General features: G+C 37.6%; 1 protein-coding gene across 1 annotated transcript in view; it reads left to right on the top strand.

Moving 5' to 3' along the window:
* Positions 1-24168, top strand: part of LOC107224483 — a 33206-nt gene that overhangs the window by 3495 nt on the left and 5543 nt on the right. Inside the window, exon 4 of the mRNA XM_046746630.1 lies at positions 20430-20654. Within this exon, the coding sequence (XP_046602586.1) occupies positions 20430-20654 (225 nt within the window). The remainder of the gene's footprint in view (positions 1-20429; positions 20655-24168) is intronic.

The raw sequence follows: 24168 nt of genomic DNA, 5'->3' as shown, positions 1-24168 counted from the left end.
GCGCCGTGTGATTCATAGATAGTTGCAAGGAGCAGTGTCTTGGCAAAGAGTAGACTTGGCTTGTGTCAATTGTAGAGAGCAAACGCAGCTAAGCGCTCGTTTGACTCAAGTGAGATAGATAATTTTATTTGATTCAAATTTAGATTAATCAATTTAAAATTAAAGTAGTAGAAGCAGGCAAACAGGAGATGAGGAAAAATTAGAGTTAGAGCAACCAGTTTATTCCAAGTCATACAAGAATTCAAAAGAACGTAGTTTTCATAGCGAAAATAATCGTTAATTATCATTCAGAACGTAGAAACGAGCGGGAGAGCAATTGGGGAAAACGCATATCTCGGAAAACAAGAGTAGCTTCAATTCATTTAGTTTTATTTTAAGATTTTGTAAAAAAATACGTTCTTATTATTTTTCTTCATAAAAATTCATACGGCAATCTCATTTCATTGTTAAAATATAATAGCGAATGCATTGCGTGCATTCATTTGTGTGGCATAGGATTGTTTCCTTATCTGACTAGACAGGTAATTATTTTGGTAGCTTAGATCTCGGCAACGGTGATACGAACTAGGTGTACGGCACTGTATTATTCCATGTCCGATGACCGATATTTGTGGATCCCGAGTCTGATGGACAGTGACTGTGACAGCTAATACCCCTGATCTGCAGTGGAAACGATTCCCAAAATCAAAACAATAGCAGTTTTATCCCAGCTTTGCAGGAGGGACGCGGCAACGGTATTTATACCGGAGTCCGCGAGATAGCAATAAGCGTCAACGGTAAATTTTTCACCTGATTCTTGCGAATGTGGCGACGACAAAACCACGCGACTCCACGAAAACTCAATTAGATCAAGTAGCACAGGTTTTTGAACTAGACGTTACAAGATATGATACGCATTAAAAAGAATATGTTTTTAGTATATCGACTTAACTGTTGTTTTATAAATCAATATTTCCGAGGTCGTTAAACCCGAATCTGAAATTTAATTTTTTAAGTTCAACACGGTGAGCCAAATATGAAATATATGGAAAATTACCTTATGGTTTTTGAGGTGGTTAAATTTAAATATGATTACAGATTTCCAAAATTCAAATTGGCGTATCTAATGTGGCGAGAGAAAATTTGAACTATTTGGATTTCTGCAAAAATTTGAATCTCTCGATCTTTGTGGTCTCATATTTCAAGTTCGAGTCTTAACTCTAAAAATCTGAACCTCGGATACATTATGAGATCAAACTTTAGCAAACCATCTATCGCAAACTATTATACCTATTTCCCTGACCCACAAGCCTACACGAAGCAAAATTCTCCCTCGTTTGATATTTATATTATTGTTTATGGGTATTATTTTTTTGTACTGCGTGTCTAATGACAAAGGTTCGTAACCACCATTATACGACGTTTTATGGTTTTGCTTGGTTTGCTAATGACAAAAGGTAGTATATTTTTTTCCTCCGCATTCTACGTAAAAATCGTGAAAACGCATGAATGAAAATTCATAATTTCAAATTGCAACAGAAAGATTTGCAATTTTTGGTGGGCACGACCTTCGTCATTGATTAGTATGATTAACAAAATAATAATTGGGAAGGTAAAAACTTGTATCTACCTAATATACGACTTTTTGCACTTACGTTTTATACTTGCTAATTTCAATAGATGTATGTGTTTTCAACGTTTTCAAAGCAAATACAATTAAAAAAAATGTAGATAGACCTTTTACGAATAAAATCGCTTTTTCGACACTTATGACCCTTTGTCATTAGACGCGCGACATTTTTCTAAAAGTTTTCTGTCATTCAGGTGCTGAAATTCAGATCAACTCAATCAATTCAAAATTTAAATCACCAACCGCCATATTGGATCCGTTATTTTGAATTTATAAAATCAGATTTCAGATTCAAATTCAGCGACCTGCAAAATCGTATAACACTGAGATTATAGGATAAATCGATCCAATTTTTTTTTAACACAAAAGTAGCACGAAAGTTTCATTTTCACGACAGCTTTAAGGGGTTAATTTTCTTTGTATTAATATCATTTGATGTAAGCTGTTATACCGCCAGTTAAGTGAGCGCTTTCTTTTCCGAAGCTTAGGGGCGCTCTGGGTCTTAAATCAGCTTTGATATCTAGAAATGGAAGGAGATCGAAATTAAGCGGTAATCGTACTACAGGATATTCGTGAATCCAGCCGCTCGAATCAATTCTGTTAGGCCAAGCATTATAGCATTTTTACATGACATAAATACTATCAGAAAACCGACTCTGCAATTATGTGTAGGAAAGTTAGTAAATGAAAACTGCATAGTTTCCAACTTGACATTCGCTTTCATTAATCAGTTGTTAACAAATTTCAATAAAAAATCGCTTTTTTTTAGTATTTTGCGTATAAAACGAAAACTAACAAAGCAATCTCAATGATGCCAATAAAAGAATTGTAGAGAATTGAATTACGAAGAAAATCCGGGATTGATAGGCCTGATCGGATAATTAAAACCGGAGAAAACCCGGAAAATCAGGAAATTCTTGCGTTTTCGTGAAAAATTCATAACTCCCGCCATTTTTCAATATTAAGAGCTGAAACTTGGTACAGTGGTAGCTATTCACATATACTTTATGTGTACAAAACCTGGACTCGGTCGGATTCTTAATTTATGCATAATTGCCATTAGAATTTTTTTTGCAATATTTTCGCGGAGGCCTCGATGCACCTGAGGTCATGCCATTTAAATTTGAATTACGGATTTCGAAACTAGACGTCATCAGCAACAAAACGTCTATTTCCGTTTTTTGATAAAATGCGTTTAAGTGGGTGAAACACCATGTTTCGAGCTTTGCGGCTCAATTCTTTCGGTTTTTTATAAGATTTGAAAATGGCAGATCCTTCAAATGATTTTTGTAATACTTGTTTAATGGAAAACACTTTCAGTTTTTCATAGCTTTCGGCACCAATAAAACGTTCTTGCCTGATCATATCATGAGAGTCCTCGTTTTCTTTATCCGAACCCAACTCATTCGCAGAATCTGAATCACAACTGGCTACCACGGCGCTACTTTCTTTCTGTGTAGAACATTACATAACACAACATGTTTTACTGAAAATAAAAATTGTCTTTTCTGTAACTTTTAGTACACATATTATTGCGGCAAGACGAAAATTAAAAAAAAAAAATTTCGCTCTTACCTCTTCAAATTTGAGTTTTGGTAGAAACAAAAATTCTCACACTACCCAAGATCTCTAGCTCAATGAGAAACTGCCGCTCATTGTCAATTAATGTTCATGACAACTTTTTGAACGGAAAACATTTTGCGACCATGAGGATTGTATTTTGAGTTGAGAACGAAATTTTCATCCAGTTGTCATGTCCGGCGAATCGCCACACGTTTCCCTTATATCGCCACTTTCCCACACGGAGAAAACGGGCAGTACGAAATCTAATGGTGATTCCTATAAAAATAGTAGTTTACTACCAAAATTGTAATATTCTATTCATTACTGCGCAACATGGTGAAAAGTGCTTTATGCGTACTGAAAACTGCTAAGCGTATAGTAAAAATGATGACACGCTTGATAATTTTTAGTACGCATATAGCACTTATCACTATGTTGCTCAGTAATGAAAAGCATAGTGCGATGCTGGCAGCAAACTACTATTTTTATAGAAATGACCATTAGATTTCGTATCGCCCGTTTTCTCCGTGCACGAACCTTACAGTCACCTTAACCTCTTTCTATTTCCATTCTGGCTTACGCCACTCGCTTTTGCCTGACTCTGCTAAGTCTATTCCCCGCCATTCTAGATTTGCGCACCTTTCGTCTACTCCTGCTCTTTACTTCAATTGCAGTCCTATTGCAACGTTCGTATAATCAACTTCAACTCTAACTTCCGAATTGAACCTCAGATCCAGTCTAAATAATCATTTCACCTATTCCTAATCGAAATCACCTAGTTACATAATTACACATTAGTCAGTTCTAATAAACCCTTTATACAACCGAAAGGTACACCTTCTCCATCTCATTATCAGTCCTTTCATCATTTCCGGATTGAGAATAGCGACGAGACTGAACACGAATTACCCAAATAACATCTTGGGTGGGTATAGAGATGATTCGATAACCGCTCGTCAAATTAGGCCTCAAACCTCTAACACAGTAAAATAAATTTTTTATTGCTCGATTAGAATTATCTATAAAAACATCATGAACAATCTTGAGTCGAAAATTTATTATTATAAATGGAATTGATTTGAATTGTTATGTAGAACATGATGATAGAGTGCAACCTCTGAATAAGCCCTCTCCAAATAAGTCCGCTTCCCCTAATCTTCGCTCGAGAGTTGCCCCCACTATTTCACGCATCGTCACGCATCGTCGCACATCGCAGAGTCGGGGGCGAACCTCTGAATAAGTCCGCCCGTGGAAATTGTGTTTTCGTCTCAATTTATGCTTTGAATAATAGTATAGTAATGAATTAATCTATTGTTAACACCTATTAATATTTATACTTTTTTAAAATTTAGATACATTAATAAAAAAATGTAATTATCTTAAAAAAGGTAACACAAAGTGAAATATTCAGCAATTCTTGTCAAAAAATAATATCATTCTTTAATATCAAATAATATCATTCTTCGTATGTACTTGAGCATTTGAAATTTTTAAGTAGAGAACAATTCTTTTTTTTATAGAGAATAGTTATTTTATTATTAATGAGAAATACAATTTATAATACATAATGTAGTCCATAGCGCATACATTGTGCATAATGCAGAATTACAGTTGAAACAGAATTTGATAATAATTAAGTATGCATGCATTGAGCGAGCGGACTTATTTGGAGGTTGAGCCGAGAATTTTTTGTGGCGAATTCGGACTGTGGGTGGGGGTAACTCATTTCTCGGAATTATATTCCCCTAACCGCCCGAGCCCAGTCTTGTTCGGAGGTTGCACTGTATAAGAATAAAAATTTCAACTCAAATTACTTTTTCATAATTTTTTTTTTTTTCAAACTAGTGGGATTATTGGAAAAAATTTTGTTAATTGAATCAAAATTTTGTTTTTCAACTCCAAATACAAACCTCATGGTCTTGAAAGTTTTTCCTTCAAAACAGTTCGTCAGAGACGTTAATTGGGTGTTTAAAAAATGTTCAATGAACGGTAGCTTCCCATTCAGCTACAGAGCTTCAGCCAGTGCGAAGATGTTTTCTTCGACCAAAACTAAAGTTTTGAGAGGTAGGAACAATATAAATTCAATTTTTTTATTTTGTATATTCTAACGCACATCTTTATTCACTGGTATATAAATAAAAAATTCGGTAAGAATAACGACTCTTTTTGTATTGTTACAGCAACTTTACACTACTTTGAAAAAAATTAACACGAATTTTCAGAACACAATGCCCACAGCTCTGGCAAATACTTGGTTGTATAAAATTTGCGTAATATAAGAATTGTGGTAAGAATCAAACACTTTTGACATGAAACAGCCTAAAGTTAGGCACGAACGACCCATGTAGGACGCGCTTTCTCGTCCGTGAGTCCGGTCATGTTCGACAAGAGAGAGCACGCTACATGGGCCGTTCGTGCTAGCTGTTTCATTTCCTCAAGTACGCACGTGGTAATACAAATTTTAAAACTGTTAAGAAACGAATCTGGTTTTTATTCTGTTGCTTTGTTACGTTCGGCGGACGACCACCAGTCTCTTCGGAGGCGTGGGTTCGTAATCCACCACTACCACCAATGTTACGTCTGTGAAGGGGGTTTACTCCCGAGCGGTAGGAATAAACAGGTTCGGCTTCGCTTTTACGTACTAGAACAACCGGAAGTTAGGATGAGGGGTTTTGTTTGGAATATCAATTATATGTATGCTTCTTGTGAAGAAGTTGAGATAACGGTGGGACTGAAGTGTACTGTGCAAAAGATATTTAAAAGGTCTAGATGTGACGTTATTGAGAATTAGAATAGGAGTGTCTTTTGAGACAAGACTTACGGGTGCGGGAAAGCTGTGAGAATCAGAAGGAAGGGAATGGAATTAGCTGAATAAGAGCGATAGTGAGGTTAGATAGAGATAAGAGGACAGGAGAGACTATGATATTAATATAATAAATATGGGAGAGTTAGCAAGTAGGAAAAATAGACGGGTGACGGTACGTCGGACGTAACAGCTCGAAAAAAGTTTCCAGTGAAATCAATCAAATAATCGCTTGATTGAAGTAAATTTATTTCAAAATCTAGCAAAGCAAGTTCTAACCAAACAACGTATGGTTAAACCGAATAATCCTAGTTGTAATTTCAATATTTCTCACTTTCTCGGTGATACATACAACTTTTCACTGAAACAAAGCTTCGGTTATCGTGCTTGCATGGGGATAAGGTAGCATCGAATTGAAAGATGCTTGCATACTTTATTTCGTTTTGTTTAAGGTGCGCATTGAAAAGAATTTCTAAACGTTTAACAAGCGTTCTCTATACTTTGTCTTGACCCGTGGTATCAACCAAGAAAGAATACATATCTACACACATGCGTATTGGACAGTGTGTACTCCTCAGCCACACTTTACCGATAATTTCACTACTGTTAAAGAACTAGAATATTTTGAAAACTTCCAACATTTACAAATAGCCTCGAGAATGATGAAAATTATGCATATGATCAATGAAATGTACTTACCGATACAAGTTTCGACGAGATCAGGTAGCCCCCATATACTGAGAAGAGCTTTGAAGTACTCATCAGCCATTGTAGATTACAGATCTGATTAAAATCTCCGGGATTCGATAACTCAGCAATGTAGCGATCTTGCAGCTCACGCTGCACGATTTCACTGTACACGGTGTTGGATGAGAGTTTGTCACACTCGAATTTCGCGCGCCTGTGAGCGCCATTGAAAGAGAGGCGTCAGTGCGAGTATGATACGAGAGGAGCGCTGATGTGCCTGAGCGTGTGTAAAAAGGGAGAGAGAGTCAGTTCCGGTTGATGTATCACGAGAGAGAACACGTTTTCTTTTATATTAATAAAACTTGCTTATCGTTTTGAATCTATCTGCAGTGAGTTATTAAACAAAAATCATTACCTGCAACACATGGTGCAACAAAAAATGATCTCACAATTAGCCTTAGATACCACAGACAACTTGCAGGCTCTGCCCGCTTTGCACCTGCAGTCGGCCGGTTGCATCAACTATTCTTCAAGTTCTGGCAACACGTAACGGTCACAGGTCATCGCTGTGTCGCTTGGATTCAACAAGTCACCGTGAAAGTTCGATGTGAACTCGCGATCTCAACCAATCATAGTGCACAATTTAAAAGTAAATTAGTATGGTCGCCTATAGGCTGCGATTCTTTACGCACCACAAAGAGCGGTAAACATGAATAGTTAAAATAACCAAAGGTGGTTAAAATGCAAATACGAGTTTTTTTTTTATCTAGATGGTAGAAGTTAACAGTTTCATTCATTCAAACAGTTATACAAATAAACTTCATTATTGATTAATTGATTTACAGCTCAATTTTTCGAGAACAATAAGATCTGCTTATTGATCCAAAGAAAGTGATATTTAAAATTATAATGTATGATGTTCTTGCAAAGCATAGTACGGAAAGATCATATGCATGGTTACTCAAAGCAATACTAGATGGATTATCAATAAGACTGTTCCATAGGACCGATATGTTTTATTCTTTACCGAAATCAAAGAATTATTGTATATTACATTTATACCGCAATTATAAAGACAAATATTGTATGCTAAAAAATCGTTTAACCGTCATATCAATATCCACATTTTTTTTACTGTGTTGATATACATTGCGTACAATCAGTGATTTAATTGTTGTAAGCGTGTATGCAATAGTATCGAGAATTATTCAAATCAATTTCAAGCGTATGTTTGCAATTTTCAATTACACGTGGTTTTACAATTACAAGTGGGAAAAGTTATATTTCATTGTATTACTTAATTACTTGAATTAAATGTGGTACATATAACAACTCGAGAACTATTTCTCGGTTTCACTGAAACATATCCTCATTTGCTTGGATAGTTTTTTTTTTCAGAAGTAGCAATGTAATCCAATTAACAAAATAATTCTCTTGAATGAAGATTAACATCTGCCTTATGAAACAAATTCTTGTTCCACATATTATCCATTTTTTTGATTAGAGTTATTATTCATTATATCGAACAAACGTCACATTGAACCGAATATACTGTCTGGCAGTAACATTAATATTTCAACAAACGTGGGATTATTGTTTCCAATCTTTCGGTACTTTTGAACCAACATGTTCAGCGGTTGAAGTACTATTCTTTCACGAATTAAGTTTGTTGGTTCAAGCGAATAAGTTGTTCCAAAATTTCTAATTCAATCCTATGAAATGAATTGCTTGAAATAAATTATACTCAATCGCATGTAGCATTCTAATCAATGCATCAATATTTTTGTTTCAACCAAAAAGTAGTTGGGTTGAGTAAAAAATTGTGCAGATCAAATAAACTACAAGTCAAATAAATTAGATTCGATAACATTTTTTCTCAGTGTAGTTTTCGGTTTCGAGCAATTATTGCTGTAGCGTTAAAGTGTCTAGGTTTCCAATTAAGAGTTGCACATTTGAGGTTTATAAATATTGAGTTAGATTTTAGTTATCGAGCTGCAAGCTCAGTAGATTATGGAATAGCGAAGGTGACGAAAAATTTTCTGTTGTTCTATTTTGGATCGCTAAGAGCTAATTTTGAATTACTTTTTTTATTTTTGTATCGTCGCTATTGTAAAATATATTATTTGATTTTATTTTTTTTAAATTGCATGTTGTTGTCGAGTGTCTCTCTCTGTCTCCAATATTATCCCTCGCCTTTCCGCGGTACTGAGCTACCGAGCATATTATCCGAGATTTAGCGAAGATGAGAATTTCGAGGCGTGTTGACGACGCCAGGCGTCCAACAGAATCTCGCGATATTTTACAGAATCTGATTTTTTCCAGCTTACATCGTGGGCCGCCATATTATTGTGCGCGCTGTAAGTTCTCGGTTACTTCTCCGGATGGCCGAAGTGCAGTAAAAAACAGCGTCACAATACACACATACACCGATACACAAATACAGAGTGATTTTCCAGATTTCGAAACGTCAAGATCTAGTGAAAACTCAACTTTCCATTTTCGGGGCGATTACAATAATTTCCTTTTTTCTTTGAAAACAGAGAAACGGGGAGTTGAAAAAAGTTCATGTGTTCGATGAGAGTAGTCGATCAGGTACGAACATGAGTCTCACTTAGGGGTGGCTGCCGCCCTCCCCGACTGGATGGTGGGTGGCAGGCCGGTTTATCTGCAAAGTAGGTACTCAACCGTCCCCACTGTTTGGCACTAAGTTCAACCGTATGTTCTTTAAGGGAAGTGTATTTCTAAACATCAAACCCGAAGTGGCTGTTTTATCGAGCCGTTGGTCAAATTATAGGGTTTATCAGGCCTTGGCCCCTACATTTTCTGTAGATTCGTGCCTACATAATCTAGCCATATATTGGATGAGGGAACCTTCTGTACATCCGGGTCTTGGACTAATAAAGAAGTCTTGCGTCTATTAAAGGCATCTAAAATGCCGTAGAGCAGCGCTGGCGATTTCGAATAATTTCGAATACGAAGGTCGATTGGGAGAGAGGAGGTAAAACGCAAACCGTGCAGAAGTTATCAAATGGCTGCCGTTCTTTGACAATGAATATGCGTTGGCCCGATATTGATTACCTGATGTTATGGCTTCACATTGGTGTTAATATCGGATTAGCTGTGATACAATATTGGCAAGCTACTCAGTGGTCGACTATTGACGCCTAGCGTTGGTCCAATGTTGGCTGCGACCTGGCGATCGATGCGTCGGCTGGGCATCGGTGCGCCATATCGGTCCACAGTCGGCTCAGAAGCAGCTGCAGATACAACGGCCGGGTAACGACGCACCATGTTGGTCCAAATTTGGTTGGAACCGGCTGCCGATGCAACGGCTGGGTATCGGCGCGCCATGTTGGTCCAAATTTGGCTCGAAAACGACTGCTGATGCAACGGCTGGGCATTGGCGCGCCATGTTACTCCAAAATTAGTTGGAAACTGCCGATGATGCAACGGCCGGTCATTGGCGTGCCACGTTAGTCCATATTTAGCTTCAGAATGGCTACCGACGTAACGGTTGGGCTTTTGAAGGCTGTTGTTTTTATTGCCTAATCATCAACTATTTAACAATGTTATATCAAATCAAACGTACATTCGGAACTCTATTCAAATTTATGTCAATAGAAAATTTAATAAACATCTTTTACTGGAATAAGTTTGTAATTAAATCTATCAATGTAAATCTATAAATATGCAGTATATTTTTGCAAACTTGAATAATTAACTAATTTCAAGAAGAAATAACTTTCACTCCATCTAAAGTGTGGTGTGGAACTATACAATCAGTCGATTTCATAAGTCAATCTGGAAACTGAAAAACTGAAACTTAAATATTGCCGCATATATCGGTTGCAGCTCGTTTAATCAACTTGTAGTATAAGCACAATTTATGAGTTAATTCAATACACATTGTTCAAAATTTCTTGTACATTTTTGTAAATGTACTGTAACGTAGATTTTTCACGCTCCTCCGTCACTCGGAGAAAATCACCGAAAACTTACCGCGTGCACAATAATTTGGCGTCCACGATGTACCCTGGATCTAAAAACAATATCGCGAAGTTTTGTTGGGCGCCTGGCGTGATTAACACGCCTCGAAATCGTTAATGCGCAATATGCTTGGTAGCTCAGTACCACGGAGAGGGAAGGGGTGATTTTTGGAGAGAGAGAGAGACACTCGAAAACCACACGCTACTTAACAAAAGCAGTAAAATAAAATCTTATATTTCCCAGTAGCGGTGATACAAAAACAAAAAAAAATAAAAAATATAATCCAAAAGTCGCTCATCGCGATTCAAAAAAATAAACAGAAAATTTCACGTAACCTACTCTATTTCTTACTCTACTGAGCTCGCGGCTCCCTAGCTAAAATGTCACTCAACCATTACAAAATTGCCATACGCTATTCTCAATTTGCAAATTCACCGTTTCTTCTCCACAGCGATAATTGCTCAAAATCGAAACTAAAACTACTTTCTCGACAGTGCGTCGTCGGGCTACCGAACAGACGGCGTCCTCAATCTCACCCGAGATCTCACCCGACTCGGAACTTCACAACATTACTTAACCTAAAGCTTATTTCCTACTTATTTCAACTAAACAAATCCGCACACGCCACTAAACTTCAGACGCCACCAAAACTCAATATTCGAACTGCTCGTCTCAACCGCTGCTCAACGCAACGGCAATTTTAACTATACATCACCTCAACTCGACTAAACACTATCTTAACTAAACGGCAACTTAACTAAGCGCAAGCACCACTAAATGTAACTTCAACTAAACACAAGCTCAAGGTAACACAACTCAATTAACATTATCTTAACTAAACAAGTACGGAACTAAGCGAAGGCGCAACTAAACGTAACCTAAACTATATGATATCGCAACCTAAATCAAATCTTCTTAAAATCCTCGAAAACGTTATTCGCTAATCCGAGCACTCCAATTCGGCATTTCCCGACCTATTCGAGAGGTGACACTGAAAAACCCGATAACGCGGCTCGATCCGGTACAGCGGAATTCGGTTATACGTGATTTCAAAAACGAGAAGGTCTCAACTAAAACCCGTGACTGTACTCGACTTTCTCAAGAACTCAAAATTTACTCTATCTACTCTAACACGCGTACTCAGGCTACGGTCATCAAGCAAAAGAATCGGCAAAAGAATTTCAAGTACTTTTCTACAACGCAAATCCAAAACGGCTATCCGTTACTCGGTAAGCCTTTCGTAATTATGCTCGAAATTCAATCGCGGGGATAGAAGCAGCGCTTACCTTGTACATCCTTGCAACCCCCTTTCCATTCCCCTTGCGATTTTTGGGCGACTCCATTACTTCGCGAAACTCCCCAAAACGTGACTACTTACCACGACCGCCATAACTAGAGTGGTTTCAAAAACCTACGACCTGCCGCAACACGGATCTCGATACGCCACAAGAATACGCAATCGATTATCCGTCATCGATTTCGTCGATTGCGCAACTCGACGCGCACTTTGAATAGCATCGCTGCGCAGAACTTAACGCTAGATCGCAATCTCGTCCTCCGCGCAGCTCCATGACGTCTTGGTGGTGAGCGTGGTGCTCCCTCGTCGCTAGTCGGTCCGTCGCAAGTTCGCTAGTCAATTGTTGGCGGGGTGAAGGTGGAGAGGCTGCGGCGCGCCGGCCGCTAACGGGAATCGCGTCCACCTTAGATTCCCGCGATGCGGGGATCTGCGTCGGCTCCCTCTCCGCAGCCACGACATCCTTCCTTCGCAATTGTTGCTTGTCCGCCACTCCGCAATTTCCTCGAATTCAGTGCCGACTTCTTGCCTGATACCGTTGTAGCTCGAAAAATAAAAAAACAAAAAAAACCTGAAATGTCTTATGCTATTCACTAAGGTGTCCCCTCTCGTAGTTTCGGATGCGTGACTCTAGTTCTGGCGCTCTTTTGAGAAAACTTCGCGACTCAATTTCGGAAATTCTTAAATTTTGGTTCCGCCCAGAGTTCAAGGAGCCCCTCGTAACGGGCATCAAAAATTCCACGTTACAGTACGTATAAGAAAATTAAGTTCCAGGAATAATAATTTTACAACCACAGTTCAGAAAAGGAATTACTGGATATTTCATTTGAATGTCCTATCATTTGTTGAATCATTCTGAACGGAATAAAAATATTCTTGTGAATAGTTCTCAATTCTTATACAAGTGATATCTATTAAAATCATTACTTTATTAACGATTTCCCTGTCACAAATTACAGATATGAATTCTGTTCAAGTTGTGAAATATAGAAAAGACGAAAAAAAAATAAATTCTAATAATTTAAATTCAAATTTATAACTTCGTTCTGTGAATTGCCTTATTGTTAGTAACCATGTCTTCAATACTGACAATGACTAATATATAATTTTAGATTACGAATGAACGAGGATTCGTACTAAACCAATATAAGTTATGAAAGATTGATTCACTTTGCATGCAAACGTTTGGCGCAATCGGTAATATAATGTGCGGTAGTAATTCCAGCGACGCGTCCGTCTCAGGTTCGAGCACCGTCCAAGTTATCCGGCGTTCCTTTACGATTAATCAGGTGCGAAATGTGTTTTAATTACAAGGCTATTGATTATAATTGGGCTAAACGCAGTAACGAGGTGATGTATATCTATTCTGAAGAGAAAAAAAAACCACATGCAACTTACGAAATGCTTAATTTTTTGGAATGAACACTTAATTTTGGGAATGGGCAGCCGCAAATTAGATGTGGGCTATTGATGGTTGCCAAAATTGGCCCATAACGTCCGAAATTACATGCCAATATAGGCCCGTTCAATCACATTACGACTGGCTCAAGCTTGGCGACCAGCGTTGAGCCATTCTTTTCTCGAACGCTGGCACATCATTGGTTATCAAGATTGGTTCGAAACGTCCAGGGTCATATGCCAAAATTGGTCCAGTAGTCATTACCAAGCACGGGCCGTTTGAGGACGATCGGTGTCCAATATTAGGCTGAACTTTTACCAATTTCTGTTTTCTGCACGGGAAGTCGAGTCATTTTTTTTTAACGGTCCTGTAATATTCTTCACTTCAGATATATTGTCGTGATGCCACTGTTACTAACTTTAATGTAGCTCTCAATCCAATCTCTGGAAAATTCAAAATTGATTACCCAAATTCTGGGTATGGAATTTCCACATTCAAAATTATTTAGGCTTGGAAACTTACACACTTTCTATGGAAATGGTATGCCATAGTCATTGGCGTGGACTCACAATTAGAGATATCATATGTGTCAATTTAATTGTAGAACGGTTTTGGACCACCGCGGCCGCCATATTTGTTTTCGACGGCAGAGTTGACTGGTGTTCAACGTAGGAACTTCCGCGGTCAAGAGCGTACATATACCTACGCAAAATCATTTATGCGCATTTGTGTTAGTATCGTAGTCTACGGGATGATTTACTGGTCAATTTTTTTATTCCTCTTACTATTAGTTACAAGAATTTGCAAAAATAGTTCAACAAAAATATCTTGTATCATTAGAGTGGTCCTTAGAAAGCTCATCTGGAAAAGATCTCCAGATCAGCTACAAAAAAAATTAGGAAAAATTCTTCGGATATCGGAGATAAACAAACACTCGATAACGATGATCGATCGCCAACTTCAAGTAATGAATAATGAGTGCAAATTGGGAATAATGACTGATCGATTTGTGATTAAATTCTAAATGATTAGTCTTTTTTTTAATCTTCAGTATTTAAGGGCGTTGCCTATGCCTCGAAGAGCGCGCGCAAACAGAGACTCACGATTTTCCTTCTCATTTCCTCATTTTTGAAGATAATTAGGTTCTTAGGGGGTCATTTTGAAGGTAAAGGATAGATCTGTGTCGCCTCTTTTGCCGAATTTTCGATTTCGCTTTCAGATTTGCGTAAAACGTACTTGAAAGTACGTTATGTTTGAAGTGAAACACAGCGGACAGTGAATTTTTTTTCGCAATTCGGCGAAAGAGGCGACACAGATCTATTCTTTATCTTCAAAATGACTCCCTAAGAACCTAATTATCTTCAAAAATGAGGAAATGAGAAGGAAAATCACGAAGCATAAAACAGCAAATTTTTCGCGCAAAAGGCGGGCGGCTGCTAGCGCCACGACTGCGTTGGCCGGCGACCATGCGAATTACAGGCGAGGAGAGTAGACTCAACACCCCCCACTACAATTCCCCTCCTTCGAATCCTCGTCGCTCGGCACGTGGATAGTGTTCCGCGCTTTTATTTTTGCTTGTGTTTTTCTACAGTGTTTTTTATTATTTCGAATCAGTATTTATTTCCGCGATGGCTAAGAAGAGAGGGAATGTGTCTTTGAAGAAGAAGAAACGACCCGGCATAAAGATTTTGGCTAAATTTCAGGAAAAAAGGAGGTAAATCGAATTATTTATATGATTGATGGTGCACCCTCTGTGACTTCGAGATTCAATCACTTGAGTACGAACAATCGCAGGGCTTTGATTTAAGAAGGTACTTTCAAGAGCCGATAGTGCTGTTCATAATAGCAGTATACATTCATTCTCTAGTTTTTTTATACATACGAAAATATAAACTAGAATGCATTGTGACGTGTGGTACTAGCCCGGTTTGCATTAGTCGCTAAAATATGTCATCAATTTGTTACGTGTTCAGGTTAAATGATCGAAATCGATATTCGGCAATTAGCATGAGTGTTTACACTTTGTCGATCATAAGGAATATTCTTATCACTTATTGTGACTACCTAAGTATCCAAAGTAAAATTACAATGTACCTGGCAGAATTTTCCATACAAAGTAAATACGGCGCGTACCTATTAGGCCACTAAAATACGCGCGTTTTGTCTTTAGAAATAAACTTGACGTAATTCTGGGGTAATCATACATGCACACATTACTTACAAATCAGCCACCTACAAAACTGTCATCAAATCAGATACTACTGCCAAGTATAATTTATTTAGAAACTAATGATGATTTTGATATACTATAACTAATGATGACAAAAAAAAAAAAAATTGAAATCAAAACTGAAATTCAAAAAAAAAAAAAAAAAAAATTTGATAAAAAAAAAAAAAATTGGAGTACGTGGTACTTGGCGGGCCCATGTTTATATTGCCATTACAACATTGATATAGCTCGACTTGTATTTTCTTGTGCTTGTTTTAAAAAAGCCCGCCTTTACCACTATCTCCAATTTTCTTTTTTTCAATGAAAATTTTTTTTTTTTTTCAATTTCAATTTTGATTTCAATTTTTTTTTTTGTCGTCATTAGTTATAGTATATCAAAATCATCATTAGCTTCTAAATAAATTATACTTGGCAGCAGTATCTGATTTGATGACAGTTTTGTAGGTGGCTGGTTTGTGGGTGGCTGTCACATTAATATACTTGGCGAAAGGTTTTTGCAACAAAGGTGCTTTTTGGGGATATCAGTACTTTTTGTGGGATTTCGCTTGAACATTCAAAAATTTTGCTCGCTCGATAGATTTTTGGGATACAGAATTAATATTTGAGACGAAAATAATCGGTGGAAAAGCCAAGTTAGAGCTTTCTCATAATTACATGTATCAGGTCCAAGGTCTTCTACACATTACAAATACGAAGTGGTGCTATTTTATAGTTTGGACGCCAAAGGGATTGATTTTTGATAAAATAAAACGTGATGATCAATTCTGGACCGAAAAAATGGAGAATAAATGAGCAGATTTCTTTTACTTTTGTTTGTAACCCGAAATCGTAGATTCTAGACGCGCCCGACAACGCTCAATCCGCAAACCCCCTCAAATCATCGAAGCCCAGATAAGGCCGCGCGTAAGAAACAGTAAATTCACGACCGACAGATGACAAAACACTGTAATATAAATATATGTACATATGTACATAAATATAATAGCTTTGTATATAGCTTACGTGCAATATTTCTGTGATTTATGTTTAGTTAGTTATATGTATTACTGTGCTAAAAATTTGCTAGTCATATCGTTATAATTATACATCTGATTATTCATTCCAGGAATACTTTCTGCAGTCGGACCAGACTGCGTGTATACCTATATATTATGTAAATATTCTATAGCCTATTTTTTCATTACTATCTGTGACCTGCACTCGTGACCTACTACTTTCCATAGTTTGCGCTCTCTATAGAATTTATTTAGCCATATAATGTATACAATGCTCGATGCTTTGTTATATCAATTTTCTTTATCAAGATTACTGTCATGTTTCACTTATACTGTTTCAATTTAATTTCTATGAAATCCTTCTCATACAGATTTCGTGATTACGTTTATTAAGTTTAAACGAGTTCAATTTTACTTTTACCATTTTATATTATTTTTCATCATTTTGTATTTGTTTGGTGCAAACCCGATCATGGTTGGGAGGTAGGGACGGGTTAGGCGGGTCTCTGTTTGATAGCGACCTCCACGTGGTGAGACCTGGGAGATTGATGATATTTTCGTTGTTATATCATGAATTTGCTCACAGCTATTCGTTGCATTTTCAATTTAAAATGACCTGTGACGACGTCTGACCGGTATTCGTAAATAGTTACGTATTATTTTCGAGACTGTATTAGGAACAGCTCTCAGCCGATCAAGCTATGCTTTGAGCTGCCTCAAGACAGTCTTGCAAATCGAACCTGACTATGAATACCGGCTATTAGACTATTATAATTACCAGTCACGTGATCGCATTGCGTAGAAATACGGACGCCGGTGAATATAATTTTCGTTGAAATATGAAGAATGTATATCTATGTCAACATACGTATAAGGAATTCTACGTCACGTCAATCAAAAAATGACCTCGTATTTTTTCAATCTATTCATCCTTTTTTTCACACGAAATAAAGGTACAAAGAATCGACACGCATTTTGGTGTTCGTCCGAATTATGTTTGTTTTCGAAAGTTACAAGACAATCATTCAATTTTGATGCAAAAGGAGCTCGCATATATCCGGTTCTATTCGACGTAAAGACATCATTTACAGTGCATTCGGAAGGTGAACGAATAAGCTTTCATAAAAAAAATGCAATGTTGAACATTATTGAAAATCCCAATTTTTATAAACAATTCAAATGTTTGACGATTTTTACCTCATTAATGACAAGTTTTCGAATTATAAAAAAAATAGTTTCGGGTTCCTTATTAAATTCTGTATTACTAGTAAATTTTTCAAGTGGAATCTGAAAGGAGTCTACTTTTTTTTTCTATTATTCATCAGGCGCTGCGTCGTGCCGAGCGCGATACACTGGGCTGTTTAAAAGTATTTGAAACTGAATGCCCGTGAGGGGTAGAAGAGGCTAGCCGCGTCACCCGCCCCACTCCGGCGACAGCTCGGCTGCTCCGTCTCACTTGTTTTTTTACCCTCTCTCTCGCCACGGTTAACGCGGGAAGCGGAGTAGCCCGCGCTTTCTAGCTAGGCAACGCCCTTAGAGAATTTTTCCGCCAAGGTTTGAATTGTTTCAGAAGTGTCAACGTACAAAGCTATGATTTTTTCCTGATTTGCCCGCTAGAATGGAAATAGTGTTCAAATAGCTGATGTAATAGTTCATTTTTCACATAGATTTTTCATCGTCAGTGATTATTAGCGGTTCCTGCCCAAATTCAAAACTAAAAATGAATTTATGCTCACAGGCATCCGTTTCAGTTGAACTAGAATGCTGAAATTTTGGACTCATTTTTTTGAATTTTTTTTCAACCGATCTAGGAGGCGCTGAGCCGGTTCAAATACTTACATTACTTTCAATTTAACTGTAAACTCCCACTGCCATTTCACCCTCAACTATTTTAACCCCCCTGCGGATATGAAATCCTGAGCAAAGTGATCACGAAATGTACCTGGAGTTGGGCCGATGGGTTCGTCAGGGAAACTATCAGACTCTATTTTTTTGAGGGCGCTGAACCCGAATTTCGCATTAGTTTTTCGAAATTCAGAATGGCCAGGCCATTATTGGCCAATTTTATGGTAAAATTCAAACTTTTTGCGAAATTCGAGAAAATTTGTGTACATGGGCTCTCCGTGTCGCTGAGCACGATTATAAGGCCAAAAGTGCGCGATTCTCAATGGCCAAGTCAAAATTGGACAGGTCAACATTCAATTGGCCAATTTCATGGCCAAACCCAAACTTTTGGCGAAATCGATGAAAATTCGGGTACGCGGGCTTTTAGGGTCGCTGAGCACGAATAGAGGGTCAAAAGTGCCAGATTCGAAATGGACAGGTCAATATTGACCAATCTTATGGTCAAACCCGAACTGTTGGTGAAATCCATGCAAATTCATGTACAAGAAATAAATAAATTTACTTATTCATTTATTTTTTTATCGATCCTTTCTGAGTCGAATTAGACATATTGGCTTTGGGGATGTCAAGAATCTTCTCAAACCAGTGCAGCCAAGAAATTTTGGAAGGAGTCGTTGAAGGCAAAATTTCTCAGTCGCACTGTCAAATCTGCCGGCTTTGCGCTGTTCAGTTACCCTATTTTCCTTTGTAGTACGGGGAAATGTCAACAGGTGGCTTGGAATCTACAAGACCACAAAAAGACAAAAAAAAAATACACAAAAAGAAAAAATAAAAAAAAAAGTACAAAAATGACAAAAAAAAAAACAAAAATACAAAAACACAAAAAATTGGAATGCAGAATTTCTGGATTCCGATAACAGGTTCATGATCAGCGGCCTCAAAAACCCCCGGGTATGAAGTTTCAGCTCGATTTCGAAAGTCTACCACGAGTTCTCCATTGCGCATCCGCTAAACCAAGCCGCCGTCTTGGAATTTCTGAAATCCGATAACAGGTTCATGATCAGCGGCCTCGAAAACCCCCTAGTATGAAGTTTCGGCCCGTTTCCACCACTTCTAGATCATTCCTAGATGTTAGATAAAAGATCATAAGTATCCACAATTGTAAACAAATTTTCACCATTTTTCGTGTTATTTTACAAAAAATCTGGGCCTGGTTGAAATTCATAAGTATGCACCTCTGTAAGCTGTGCTCATAAGCTTTAATTTGCGCTGTCAAACACCCCGAATAAGTTAATGCATCAAAAGTTATCGATGGAAACTCCGACCCCGAGTATACTCGGGGTTGTGCATACGGTAACCACTTCGTAACCCCGAGTATACTCGGGGTTGTGCGCAGGGGGGTTAAATAAGGAATCATTTCGTTACAAAGCATTTGAAAAGTATGCTCTCGTCTTTGAGAATTCATCATGCGAAATTCACTTGTACGTGTGCTCATGTGGTAGTGTCAGAAAAATAAAAGACATCACGATGGTTCATTCTTAAGCCGTCGATGTCTTTATCCGACGCACATGACGTCTCCAGGACGTCTAAGATCACAAATGCTTTCTCTGCGGCCGCGTTTTCTGGAAACTGCTTCAATTTCATGCGGCTGTGGTCAGTTCCACGTTTTTGAACTAGCAGATATGATTCAATTTTATTCTTTTTATTTTTTAGGTAATATCAATCATAACTGACCCTGGTTCTCGTAATATGATGCGTGTTCGCTTTATTATTTACTTGTATACCTCTAATTCTTATTCAATATCAATTCATAATACCCAAAAATTCAGGTCACTTGTAGACAAAATGTGTATATTTTGTTGCTTGTATTTTCGTATTTACATAGAGGCAGAAAGTATTGGGAGGGATAAGGTCTTAATAATGCGTTAAGAAAAGGAAAAACTACTAATCATCTGTTGAAAAGTTTATAACTCCATTATTTCTAATGACAATTAACCCTTTATTTATATGTGTACAGGTTTGCGAAGAGTATGCTAGAATTCGCGTTGCGAGCCGCACATTATCAGGAACCCCTTTGGCATCCTTGTTGCAGAGAATTCGTAGACAGTCCACTGCAGCCAAATTATCGCTCGACATCAAAAATCCAGAGGCAATGACTGATAAGCATTGCATTTTAAAAGGCTTATCAATACTCGAAGAAATAACGAGACTAATCAAACAGCTGGAAAAATGCGACGAAAAGGTATAACGTGTAATATTCTATGCCATTCGAATCCGGAAAACTATTCGCTGTGACTTGTAGGGGTTGTGCGCAATTCGTTTCACTGCTAAAACTGGGCTAAGGCCTTAATTTTTATTTTTAGATCTTGGTCAATCTTGCGCTTGTCGATTGGTTTGAAGAATGGTTTTCACTTATCGATGAAGGGTGGTGAAATGTAAATTTATAAACCAGTAAACACCTCCTCTTCCTTGCACCAGGACATTTTTCTCTAATTTTACCATCGGTATTATTCGTTTTAAAGCTGTTACCGTATCATTTCATAATTGATCGTAATAATGTTACCACTTTTGTCACTGGGAACCGATGTACACATGTTCCATCAATCAGCAGTCGATCTCGTTACTTTGACAGTTTGAGTTACCTTTCATGTTATTATCACATGAAATGCCTCGAAATATAGAAAAGACCAGAGTAAAATGCCATCCACAAAATTTTGACAAACATCTGTGTCAAGTTTTGGAGACGTAAATGAAAGAAAAATACAGCAATGCATCTACTATACGAATTTTAATACAGAAAAGAAGAAGAGCAATTTACATTAAATGATATCGATCACGGTAACATTCTCTATATGTATAAGCCTCAAGGGGTTAGGTGGGTTTGAAAATTTCAAAAAATCGATTTTTTTTCATTAACGTATAGTATACACTGTTCTAAATATTCTCTCAAATTTTTAAATCGAAATTCAAATTATTACGGTCGTTACAGCGTTTCTCGTAGAAAGGGAACGGTTTTTCTACCTGCACGTGTACTAAGGTGCTTAGGTTCTATAACCTTGCAGAATAAACTGTCCAAGCATTTCAGTTCGTTTTTGACATCCACCACGGATAGACATACGAGTGAAACCCCCAAGAAAAAAATCAAGACCCGGCATCACCGATTGATCGTAAGTAAACGATTTATCTAAAATTTTCTAACTTCAATCTTTAAAGGCGTTTTTCTCAAAACTCAATTTTTTAAGTCGGTGGACACGATTTCTCGAAAAGTTATTAAGTGATTTTGTTCAAATTTTGCACACATCTTTGAAATAACATTATCTAGTCATTGAACGAAGGATTTTTTTTTTTTTTCATTACAACTAATTTTTTCGAGCCAATACACGTGTTACGTCCTTCAGACCTCATATTCCGTTCCCACGCTCTTAGTTACCTTACGCTCTGTAGTCTACTCTTATCGTTCGCGAGTCAGCAGGTTCTCCTGTAACTCGCGGCTAGCTTACCTGCTACATCCCGCAAAACCATGCAGATCCATTCCAGCGCTCAAGCAAGACACCTATCCCTCTAAACCAAGACCATACCTTTTTCCCTTGACCGACTCCGTTGCATTGACCACTAATAAACAATCATATACTTTAAATCGTTTACCTTCCCTTAATACTGATCCCTTTCTATTCCATTCACTTCCTGCATAGGGAGTAGTAGCACGCGAGTGCATAGTCGACGTGAACGGACCCTACAATAGCCAAATAACACCTTGGCTGGGCGTGGAGTAAGCTCCGATTACCGCTCATCGGAGCCTACGCAATCTACCCTGTAACATTTTGGTGGCAGCGGTGGGATGGATCTGCATGGTTTCTGCATGGCGAAAATTTGACCAAAAAATGTGTTTTTTTGTTCATAGTCTGTCAAAAATTCAAATTTTAATTTTTTTTTTTCCTTCGTCCAATAACGACATTTATCCATGTACTAACGAAATATTTTTGGTTTTCTGATTTTAGATGAACCAATAATGAGTTATGCTGTTCACGGCAAGAGCATTTTTTTTTGAGACCTCAAGGGAGACGAGGTACCAACGGCTGAGTTTTCGGAATTTTTAAATAAAAATTTCACAAAATACTGTTTAAACGTGTATCTTTGATATGCTGAATTCTTTAAATAAAATATATGATTGTATATATGAAAAAAAAAAAAAAGTAAAAATACCGTTTTTTTGAACCTCTGAAACCTACCTAACCCCTCAATACGGATTTAAGGTATTGACATGATTTGGCTTATGACGAGACCATTTTTCGTCTTGCATATATACCATATACAATATACAAATATCTTGTGACGAAAACATCCTACTCGTAATAGAGTGGCAAATGCTCGAAGGCATGCAAGAGCACAAACGGGCCGATCCTCGTGTGCCGCGCCGGTGATACACGGCTCGCGGCCACGAAGCTGTTTTTCACCTTTTCTTATAAATGTTGAGCGCCAGATCGGGTATGAATGTTCTTACCTGACTAGGAGATTTGAAACCAAACTAAGATATCTTCCGCCGGCTAACTAGAGCTTGTGGCCCGAGGGTTGTGTGTAACTGCAGTCACAGCTGCCGAACGAGGTGTTTGTGATAGCTTCAACCCGTACGAAAAAAAAACCAAATTTTACCCCCAAAATAACCCTCAATCTCTAAGGGGTAAATTCGTACCCCTTAATTCAGGGCTAACCTCGAAGTCGAAGGTTTACTCCCAAGTCGAGGTTTTACTCCCAAGTTGAGGGTTTACTTTCAAGTCGAGGGTTTACTCCCAAGTCGAGGGTTTACTCCCAAGTTGAGGGCTTACTGCCAAGTCGAGGGTCTACTCCCAAGTCAAGGGTTTACTCTCAAGTTGAGTGTTTACTGTCAAGTCGAGGGTCTACTCCCAAGTCCAGGCTTTATTCCCAAGTTGAGGGCTTACTGTCAAGTCGAGGGTCTACTCCCAAGTCGAGGATTTACTCCCAAGTTGAGGGTTTACTGTCAAGTCGAGAGTTTACTCCCAAGTTGAGGGCTTATCTCTTAAGTGAGGGTTAACCACCAAGTCAAGGGTTTACCTCCAAGTTGAGGGTGAACCTCCCAATCGAGGATTCACTTTGAGAGAATTCTCGAGTCAAGAGCTTATTATGTCATTTTATTGGGATTGTAGAATTTTTCTTATTTTGTATGTATACAAATTTTAAATTTGCTTCATTATTTTTTATATGATTCTACAACCTAAAAAAAGCACTCACCATTTTTTTCAGATTTTTTGTCCCAACCATTCTTTTTTAAAAAAATGTTACGTACATAACATATGTTTTGTATACGTACAAAATAAGAAAAATTATTCCTCTAAAAAAATATTTAAAAAATACAACAATCAATTCTCCACTCTGAACTATGGCTCAAAATTTTTGTCTTGGGACCTAGAAATTATGTTAATTTTTGTAACAAAAATAAAAAATGGCGTTTTTTTAGGACCATAAAAGGATTTGTAACATTTTTTAAAAAAGGATGATTAGGCTGAAAAATTTGAAAAAAATGGTGAGTGCTTTTTTTAGGTTGTAGAATCATATAAAAAATAACAAAGCAAATTGGCGGGGGTCAGGGAAAATGTCCTCTCATTTGGCATGGAATACCTCATATGCGTTTGGATATTGATTTTCATTATTGAATACCACGAAAATTATATATTAACATTATTAAATTCTTGTATATCCATACGAATTCGCGTTTAATATAGAAGCAGGGTATACCGTAT

This window comes from Neodiprion lecontei, chromosome 1, assembly GCF_021901455.1.
Source record: "Neodiprion lecontei isolate iyNeoLeco1 chromosome 1, iyNeoLeco1.1, whole genome shotgun sequence".
NCBI classification, from domain to species: Eukaryota; Metazoa; Arthropoda; class Insecta; order Hymenoptera; family Diprionidae; genus Neodiprion; species Neodiprion lecontei.
This window is presented reverse-complemented; position numbering and strand designations above follow the sequence as displayed.